The sequence below is a fragment of the Echinops telfairi genome, unplaced genomic scaffold, assembly GCF_000313985.2.
Source record: "Echinops telfairi isolate 266 unplaced genomic scaffold, ASM31398v2 ScPeMD7_5167;HRSCAF=5991, whole genome shotgun sequence".
Classification (NCBI taxonomy): domain Eukaryota; kingdom Metazoa; phylum Chordata; class Mammalia; order Afrosoricida; family Tenrecidae; genus Echinops; species Echinops telfairi.
The window spans coordinates 563,664-573,804 of NW_022109066.1; the positions used below are offsets into that span (position 1 = coordinate 563,664).

Sequence of the window (10,141 nt, forward strand, 5' to 3'; positions counted from 1 at the left end):
TCTCCTCCTCAGGGGGGTCCGACGTCAACCTCCATCATCCCACTGAGGGCTGCACTCTTTTCCTGTCTCCTCCTCAGGGGGGTCCTCACTTGAGAGTACTCCCGATTCCCTGGGCAGCCTGCCCTTAGCTCACCCCATTGTGTTGAAGTCGTCATCTGGGGGCACATAGTCCTCGTCATCACTGGTCAGTCCCAACTCATTCCCATAGCACTGGTGAACAAAGTGCCACAGCTCCTTGGGGCACAGAGGCTGTGGGGGAGAAAAGAGGGGACTCAGATCCTTCCCTCTCTCTCTGCAGAGCCACTGAGTTGGACTTACCTCTCCCTAACTGAACCATGAGGAGAGCAGCAGCCTTCCTGGAGCCCTCCTTCCCACTTCTCAGACTCTTCAGCAAAGATTTATATCCCTAAGTTGAAGTCTGGTTTAGTGAAGACTTAGTCATTCCTTGCCTGCACCTTCAACGGTCTGTAGAATGGGACTGACTGCCCTCTTGAGGATGGGAACCACCCCACCGTCTGTGTCTATGGAAAGGTCGACATTGTACGGCAGAAACCAATGCTCCTCGGGCTCCCGAGATATCGGAGGGTAGAAAACAAAGGTTCAGAGCTGCCGCTTGACTCTGTAGGAAATCAGAGGCGTCCTGACCTAGTCTCCAACCCACCAAAGAAGCCCAGAGTTCTCACAGGGCTCGGAGTTGTTGAGAGGTCAAGAATAGAGGGAGGAACCATGAATGAATTTTAGGTTAGGAGGAAGGGTGACAGGGATTAGCATATGAAAAACATGAGCAGTCAAAATCCTATAAACAAAACAACAACAACTTAAAAATATTGGAAACCAAAGTTTTCATCAAGAACCTGGGAGCATCCTGATTTCATTCTTCCAAGGTATGGCTTAAGAAATAGGGAGCTGTTGGGGTGTCAGAAGCCAGAGTTCTGGTTCCATGACTTCAGAGCCCTGCCCATCGCGGGGCTGGCGGTTCTCTGAATTGACCTCCACAGTTGCAGAGGAAGGCATCTGTTTCCTTGGCCGAGACCCCCACTCCCAGTTCCTGACTTATGTGCACCAACAACCTTGCCTGGGACATATTGGCCTTTTGGGCTAAACTATACCCTATGCTTCTTCACAATTCACTTCAGTTATGACCACCTGGCTCAGCTTACCTGACCACTGTCAGGATAAGCAGCTAGATGTCCCTGTTCATCAGGAAGGATTCTGTGAGGACATCTGGGAACCACAGGCATGGATCTATGTCTTACTTAGAAATGACAGTGGGTAACGGCTGAAAATTCAAACCTGCCATTGAGACTCAAATACATTATCGTTTTACCCTTCTTGATAAGTGGCAGAGGATCTCCAATCAAGTAACTGATTAGGATTTACAATAGAGGTAGAGATCCTCAAGTTAGCAGAAACTCTAAATAATAAATCTACCAATTGTCTTCAGATAATAATGAGTTTGGGCAAAAGCCCAGGAAGATTCATGCATACACTTATACACATATATGTCATCTCACACACATACACACACACACACACACACACACTCACTTCCTTATGTCTTTTTCCTGGATTGGAGGTTGTTTCCCAACACCCCAAGGGTGTCTGAGGGGGCAAGACCATGACACTGGCCTCAGTTATGTCCCTCGGGGTGTTCTTTAAACACTGGAGCAGTCAGCCGGCAGGGCAGGGCCTGAGGGGATGAGTACCTTACTGCTGACTGCATGGAGCTCATTCACGTAAGTGGATATGCTACTTCCAGGGCTCAGGGCAACACTACCAGTGTGAAATGGCAAGTCTGGGGCTTTCCAGAACAGTGGCCAAAGCCACAATACAAACACCTCTCCAAAAGGTCCATCCCTGGAGAGCACGGAGGTTTCTGGTCCGTGCGCATCCTGAGGCCGAAGGAAGTCAGTCATGGACAGAGCTTACCTTCTCTAGGAGTGCATTCTGCCAAAGCCGGAACATCATCATATACGTCCTGTCTCGGGCTCCAAATGAAGTAAAAAAGTGCTAGATTGGAGAAAAGTTACCAGTTACATCCCCAAATACTGTTCATTCTTAGTTCTCTGTGATCATGGCAAAGGGACTTTAAAGAGGCAGGCCAGCACACTGAAGGCCCAGGTAACTGGGGATTCTAAGGGCCCACTGTAAGCATATCCTTCAATAATTCCCCAAGCTTGAGGGTGGTCAAGTGGCCATCAGGCTCAGGGGCAGCAGGGCCCGCGTGGAGGAAGCACACCAGCCTATGCAATCGCAGGGTGTCGAAGGGATCAGGTATAAGGCATCGTCAGAACAAAAAGTCTTGCCATAGTGAATGATGGGGGGAGTGCGGAGTGGAGACCCAAAGCCCATGAGTAGACCACTGGAGATCCCCTTGCAGAGGGGTCTCAGGGAGGAGACGAGCCAGTCAGGGTGTGATGTAGCAATGATGAAAAATACAATTTTCCTCTAGTTCCTAAATGTTTCCTCCCCGCTCCCACTATCATGACACGAATTCGACCTTGCAAGTCTGGCTGGACCAGAGGATGTACACTGGTGCAGATAGGAACTGGGGATACGGGGAGTCCAGGAAGGATGATCCCTGCGGGACTGGTGGTGTGAGTGGCGATGTTGGGAGGGTAGAGGGAGGGTAGGTGGGAGGGAGGGAGAGAGCCGATTACGGGGAACTGTGTGTGGCCTCCTCCCTGGGGGACAGACAGCCGAGATGTGGGTGGAGGGAGACGTCAGACAGGGAAAGATGACACAATAACAATTTATAAATTGTCAAGGGCTTGCGGGGGACGGGAGAGGGAGAAGGGTGAGGGCCTGGTGCCGGGGGCTTCGGTGGAGAGAAAATGTTTTGAGAATGGTGAGGGCAGTGAATGTGCGGATGCGCTTTGCACACTTGATGTATGTGTGGATTGTGATAGGAGTTGTGTGAGCCCCTAATGGGGTGATTAAACATATAAATAACTAATTCCCCAAGCTTTACTTAGAAGGTAACAGGTGCTATTCTAACTATTTGTGGAAGCATCAGCGAATAAAACAGAAAGCGGTCCCGAAGGCCACAGAAACCGAAGTTTCCACTGCACAGGTGTAAGAGAGTCCAGACGAAAACCAAACGCGCTGCCATCGAGTCAATGCCAACTCGCAATGAGCACAGGGCAGAGTAGAAAGACTCTGCACGCTTAAGGGAGTAGAAAGCCCTGCCTTCTCCCGCACACGCTCCATTGGGGCTGTTTCATTGAAACCACACAAAAACCCTTGGAAAGTATATACACAACTGCCAACATGCAGGCAGTGAGGTCTAGCATCTGGTATAATCAGAGAGCTGCTAAGTACCGGAACCAAAGACTTCCTGACCCCAAAGCCACTGACCTGCCCAAGTTCAAGAGAAATGTAGACCTCATTTTCTGCAGGAAGCTAATCCATACCTAGGCCTAAATCTATCAATCTCCCTGTTTTGGTTTAAGGTAAAAGATCACAGTATTTACTGTCGTAGGTTTTATCTACCAAATTCCTCCACGTGAGCTGGACAATCACACCATATCAGACTCCTTGGATTACTTCCTTGAGTGATCAGCTGCTAGACTGACACACAGAAATCATAATCTGCATGTATATAGCAATTAAGCTTCCAATGTAGTGTTTTCAAATAGAAGGCTAAGTCAAAAAGGATTGCTGCTAGGGTTCCGTTCATACATGCATTGATTTATTCCAAGCAAAGTGTGTTTAAGCGTGTATCTGCCATCAGTGGAGGGCTGCCGACAGGTTTTCTTAGTAATACTTAGTCATGAGACAGTCTGTTTAAGGTTCAGTCAAAACACTGGCTTCCAAGAGGATCCTCTGGGAAATTTCAAGTCAAGGTAGGTAAGCTTGGAAGGTGACGGTGACTGTGTTTTGGGATCCCTAAGGTGTAATCTTGATAGATTTTCTAAGAACACAGGACAATCATGGGGACTTCTTTTTGAAGTTTCAAGAACACTGAAAACTGTACAGCTAAGAAAAAAAGCCAGGAAAGCTGTTCCAAGATACTTTTTTCTCACCAACAATGAACCGGTAGATACACTGAGCTCAGAGACTATGTAGCAGCTATGGATGAGTTCATACTTACATAGTGTGTATGCTTACGGTCACAGGGCTGTTTTACAGGACAGTGAGGGCTGGCCTCTAAGAATTTCCTTGAGGAACCCTACCCCCTCCACCCTACAGGCTTGATCTTGCCCCTGGAGGCTTCTTCTTGTATTACAAACTCAAAGAGCATTTAAAAAGCAGCATAATTTGAGTCCCTGGAGGATGCCCAAACTACTGTTTTGATGTGGTGTAAAGAGTGCAGAATTCTTCAGTAGTTAGTATAACTGAGACAGAAATCCAACCTTCAGAAATTTATTGACTTATATGGAAGATATGCTGAGAAACAATAGCTTCACGTTTCAATACTTTCACTTAATAAAGAGTTCTAGATTTTGTAGCAATACTTTTTTACTTGATGTCCTAGGTGACGGCATTTCAAACTCTGCTAAAAAAAAGTCTTGCTGGTTCCATTTTATATATGAGAGAAGTGAAGATCAGAGAAGTTACATAGAATGTTGTGGTACCTACCTAATTTCATGTCAACTTGAAGTTATAAAAAAAGAATAGGGGTGAAGTTTAGCCTGTCAATCAGGTTACAGCCTGATGGAACCTCCTTGTGAGCATGACCTTCTCATGAGGATTCTGGCAACATCCTCTCTCTCTCTGCCTTCACCTTCCTGCTGGCGGGCCACTCTGAGACCTGCCAGAGCCCTGTGATGCTTCCACTGCCATTGGATGCGCACGACTCTGCACCCACCAGCCTGTGACCTTCCTGCATTCTGCATCATTGCACGCAGCTGTGTCAGTCTGAAGAGGAACTTATGGACTAGTATGAGACTTAGAGACTCAAGCTGAACTGGGCTATTTTCTCAATAAATAATTACTTCTTGATATAAAGCTCTGTCTTATACATCTGTAAGTGGCTTTGATTTGTTTCTCTAGTCAATCCAGCCCAGCACAAATGCTTACTGTGTCACAGGAATCAAATTCTGATGTTCTGGCTCCAAATTCAAAGTTCTATTCCCCCACCCTCACTCCTGGCTCAGAATCCAACTCCCTTGCCCACCATGGAGACTCTTCCTGTAATCTCTATCCCTCACTTCTAACAGCTACCATGAGGGCAAGTTCAGAGCAGAAGTATGAGAATAGGGTCACCAGGGTGTGCTGGGAGTGGAGAGCACAGTGTCGGGCTCCACTTACCTTTTCTGAGTCAGTGCAAACTTGGATGGCATTGGGAATGAGGCGAGCTGTTTTTTCTTTAGTCATAGAGCAGATGTCTTTCAACCGGACTGCCAGCTGGCATTCCCACCAGAACAGAGAACACACAACAAGCAAGAAGCATTACAGAATCAGGCAAAGAGTGTGCTTATGGTACACAGGAAGTAAAGCTTCCATATTTCTAAAGCCAAGATCAGCTGGTTAACCCCTCCTTTCATAGCAATCCAAGCACGTGGATATAACCAAGCCTCAGCTGGAGCCCAAGGATATCCTGACTCTTGGTCCTGGGTGCTTTCTCATTTCCACACAATCTATCCCATCATCATTTGCCATGCAAAGAAACAGTGGTGCTGAATGGGACCATAAAAGTCTCATTTATCTTTTTCCTCACCTTAAATGACGATGAAGAAACAAAGGCAGAGACAGAATAAATGATGAACCTAACATAGCTAATGAGCAGCAGATCTCAGAAAGTGTACAAGCCAGTTCCTCTGAGTTCCAAAGCCAAGATCTTTTCTACTCTGCTATGCTGCCTTCTGCAGTGACCAGTGGCAATATTTACTGCCGCTGCCAAAAGAAAATGCTCTCAACAATCTCTCCCACACCCAAGAGGAAGAGGAAAGAAGGCTTTGTAAAAGGAGATCCCATTCCTGGGACTCAGAATTACATATCCTTCAAGGTGCAGGGGGCATGTTTCTGTTCATTGTGTCTAAGGCATAATAAGCACAGCACTGGGTTTGTTGAAAAGGGAAAAAGTGGGGTCAGTGTGCTCAGCCTTGGTCAAGGGGAAGCCCAAAGAGCAAACCCAGGTCTTTACCAGAGTTTCCCAGCGGAAGATGTTGCTGTAGAAGCAGATCCAGTTTTCAGAGAGGTAGAGTCGGCCCTGAAGAAGAATGTCTCTTTGGAGTGCACATGAGTAATCTGTGAATGGATGGAGGGCAGGGGAGCTTAGAGGTAAGAAACATGCTACCACCGCACCACGCAGGGCATTCCTCCCACCAGCACTAAGAGTCCTAATAGCCCACCACTGACGAGGATGCAATATATGCTGTGAATAAAGAGCGGCATGAATAAGATAGTGGGAGTGAGTGACGCAGAAGCTGAAGGCCGAAAAGGTCAAGGAAATTTAACTACCTGGGCCGCACTCCACCCCCCACCCCTGCACCCTCACAACCCCTTACAGTTACTCCCCAGCCTTTGAATTCTTGGCCAGCTGCAGATGTGTAGTGGCTCCTTCCAGTGGGAGCTGGAGGCTGTTACAGACCTGGGGCCCAGCCCTACAGCCCAAGGACTGCGCTCAGTGGTCTAGATTCTCTTTTCCTGTTACCACAAGGAGAGTTGGCTCTAAGCCAGCTTCTTCCTCTAAACAGAAGCAGCCTGGGACTCCCTAACTTCCTGCTCCCCCTACAGTCACCCAGCTCACCAACAATGAGGCGCTCCGTGTCTGGAAGTTGCTTAAAGAGCTTTCTGAAGTCTTCATTCCTTTGCTTATAAGTGGGGCTTAACACCTGAAAAACAATGGTCAAGGTCAATAGGAAGTACCCAGGTTCTGCGTGGTTACAGAGGAAGGTGGTGCAAGAGTAGTAGTCATGTGTGTTAGCAAGGCAAAGCTGTGGCTCTTTGTTATCCTACAAATGCTGGGAGGGAGGTATAGAATAGAGTAGAGGGAATTTAATGCTGCCAAGGCCTTTATATGCAGTGTCCCTCAAAGAGATAGCCCAGTCTCAGAAAACAAAGGGACAGCTCCTCCAGGGAACTCCATGGGACCCACGAAGCTAGCTATTGCTCTTCAGGGTGCTGCCAGGAGGCAGTGCCACTTGGACATGAAGCAGTGTTCAATGGAACTCCCCCTAGCAAGACCGACCCCAGTCTGGTTCCCAGTGAACCTCTCAGAAAAAGCCATTCTCATGACTAACAAAGTGTGCATGACAGAAAAGAAGGATACCCACGCTAGTACAGACACACAGCCTGAGGACTGACACTACATTACACCAGAGGCCCCTGACCTTCATCCCTTTCCCTCGTCTCAGATTATCTAAACCAGCGGTTCTCAACACGTGGGTCGAGACCCCTTTGGGGGTCGAACAACCCTTTCACAGGGGTTGCCCGATTCATAACAGTAACAAAATTATGAAGTAGCAATGAAAATAATTTGATGGTTGGGGGGGTCACCACAACACGAGGAACCGTATAAAAGGGTAGCGGCATTAAGACGGTTGAGAACCACTGATCTAAACCAAACCCTCACATTCACAGTGAGGAAACTGAGGCCAGGGTGAAGTCACTCGCTTGTATGACCCAGCTGTCTGTGACCGCAGGGACCTGAATCCAGACCTCCAGACCCTGGTTCTGCGCTCATCTCCTGCTGCCACCATTGTGCCTCAGGCCCCCTTCACCCACCCAGTTCTCAGCGAATGCCTCAGGGCAAATTCTTACGCCCACGAATGGCGTTCCGCTAATCTTCCTTGAAAACATCACAATTCAGTTGAAAACAGAAATCTGTCCTCTTAGATGAAAAAAAAAGAGAAGAGACAGAGATGCTCCTGCCCTCCAAATGAAAGACACCTAAGGGTGGGAAATAAAAACAAGCACACCATTTAGGAAGAGCCACGCATCACACCACACAGGGACAATCTCCTGACCCATTTATCCAGGAAGGTGGGCATGTAGATGGGCTGTCTTGGCCATTTCCACTTTTGGTACCTCTTTCCTGGGTATCCACAGGATATAAAGCTGTGCTGAAATGATTGAGCTTTGGACTTTTCTTTCTGCCTTCCCACAGGGAGGAAGCTGAACCTGCACTCTTGATCATAGTATTAGCATGTCCTTGTCACCTGAGTGAGTGGCCTCATGTTACTTGTTGTCAAGTTGACTCCAATGCTTGCCGACCTTGTGTGACCAAGTAGAATTGATCCATTGAGTTATCTAGGCTACAGTATTCTGGAAAAGGAGCCCTGGATTCCACTGTGGGGTAAATGTTGAACTCCTCTAATTGCAAGGTCTGTGGTTCAAATCCACAAGCCATTCTATGGGAGAAAAATGAGGCTGCCTGTTCCTGTTAAGATTTATAGCCTCAGAAATCTTACACATTGGGTTGTTATGAGTCAGAATTGACTTGATGACAGTGGGTTTGGTTTATTGGTTTTAATATTTGTGGAAAGGAGCCCTAGTGGTGCTGTGGGTTGGGTGCTGGGCTGTTAACCACAGAGTTTGAGGTTCAAACCCACTAACCATTCCAAAAAGAAAACATGAGGCTGTCTATGACTGTAAAAACCGACAGTCTGCCATATCTTACACGATCCACTGTATCCATGAAAGATATGGCAAAATAATGATGATAATAATAATTTTTAATGTACAAATAAGGGTTACTAGTGGGTAAGGTGGGAGAGGGAGGGGATAAAGGGGAGCTGATATCAAAGAGTTCAAGAAGAAAGAAAACGTTTTAAAAACGACGGTGGTAGCAATTATCTTGACCTGGTTAAATTACAGATTGTCATAATATCTGTAAAAACTCCCAATAAGATGATTTTTTAAAAATTGACGGTCTGGGAATCCCTATCTAGGCGCTGACTCATCAGAATGCATGTACGGTCAAGGGCTTGCTCTTTCATGTTTGCAGGAGGGGATCACCAGGCCCTGAGTCGCCGGGTGGGCTCAGTCTGCCAAGACTTTGTGAAGGGCAGCCAAGCCCCGAACCACTGTACCACTTGGGGACGCTAGGAGCTGAGAACAAGGCATGGCTTTAGTTTGAGGTTTCCCTGGGAGAAAGGAGACAGTCTTTTTAGGAACTTTGTTGATGGAACCAAAACTAATAAACAAACAAAACCCAGCACCATTAACTCAATTCCAACTCATGGCGACTCCAGAAGACCCAAGACTGTCCGTCTTTCAGAACAGACAGACCCGGTCGTCTTTCAGCCGCAGAGCAACGGGGTGGGGGTGGGGGTTTGAACCAGCAACCTGGAAATGAACCATCCAAAGTGGACTTAGCAGTACTATCAGGGCTCCTAGGTCTGTAGTTAATTTGAATTTTAAACTTTTGCTTTTGGCTTATACCTGAATTGCACTTGCAATAATGGATGTCCTGTTACTTCTCAAATGGGACACTGTCACAGAGCTCAAACCTCAAAACCTCTAGACATATTATTGAACCAAGTAGCAGAGGCACTGGGAACAATGATTCCTGGACAGCCAGCCCACCTCGTGAGCATGATGGCAGGAAAGCCCTCCAGGACACCACATTCCGTGGGCTCACCGAGTCTCAAAGTGGTACTGACCTACCCCTCTAGCCTCGGAGGACAAAGAATGCCTTCACTGAACTGCCCTCATGGTGGTAAGCTCCTGATCACGTCGGGCTGGTCTTCCAGCCTAACGTGGCTTTAGTGTGCCGCACACCCTGTCGTCAGCCCTTCACACACACAGTTTCACTTGATCACTGGGCTGTTTCAACTCCACTTTACACCTGAGGAAATGGGGGCAGAGAGCCTTTGAGGAATTTGCCCAAAGCACACAGATGCTGAGCAAGAGAGTCGGATACCGTGTCGGCTGACACGGGGCTCCTGTGTTGCCTCAAGGAGAGAAGCCACTTGCAGTCCTTGTACCAAGAGGGAAATAACAGGGATGGCCCGGAAGAGCGCCGACTGTCTTGGGGATGGGGATGGGGCCCCGACTGGGCTCCCGAGGACCTAGACATTCTTTTTATTAATAAAGTTCGAATATCAGCCTGAGGGCCAGCTGGTCCCAAACCCCCTTCTGGTGAAGCTGGCCACCAGGGAGCCAATTACTGGAAGCCTCCAAGTCCTCCTATCTCTCAGTGTCTTTTCAAGCTGATCTTCCCTACTTTCTTCACCACTATCCAAGTGAGCAA

At 47.7% G+C, this 10,141-nt stretch overlaps 1 protein-coding gene across 8 annotated transcripts in view; it reads right to left on the reverse strand.

Annotated features, from left to right (window-relative positions):
* The window catches only part of GRAMD1B (GRAM domain containing 1B), a 235,476-nt gene that overhangs the window by 26,830 nt on the left and 198,505 nt on the right, over window positions 1-10,141 (reverse strand). For all 8 annotated transcript variants that reach the window (XM_045295120.1, XM_045295119.1, XM_030886982.2 and 5 more), the window contains 5 exons: window positions 6,695-6,779; window positions 6,089-6,192; window positions 5,254-5,349; window positions 1,930-2,010; window positions 134-249 (listed from right to left, as the gene is read on the reverse strand). In XM_045295120.1, the coding sequence (XP_045151055.1) occupies window positions 134-249; window positions 1,930-2,010; window positions 5,254-5,349; window positions 6,089-6,192; window positions 6,695-6,779 (482 nt within the window). The remainder of the gene's footprint in view (window positions 1-133; window positions 250-1,929; window positions 2,011-5,253; window positions 5,350-6,088; window positions 6,193-6,694; window positions 6,780-10,141) is intronic.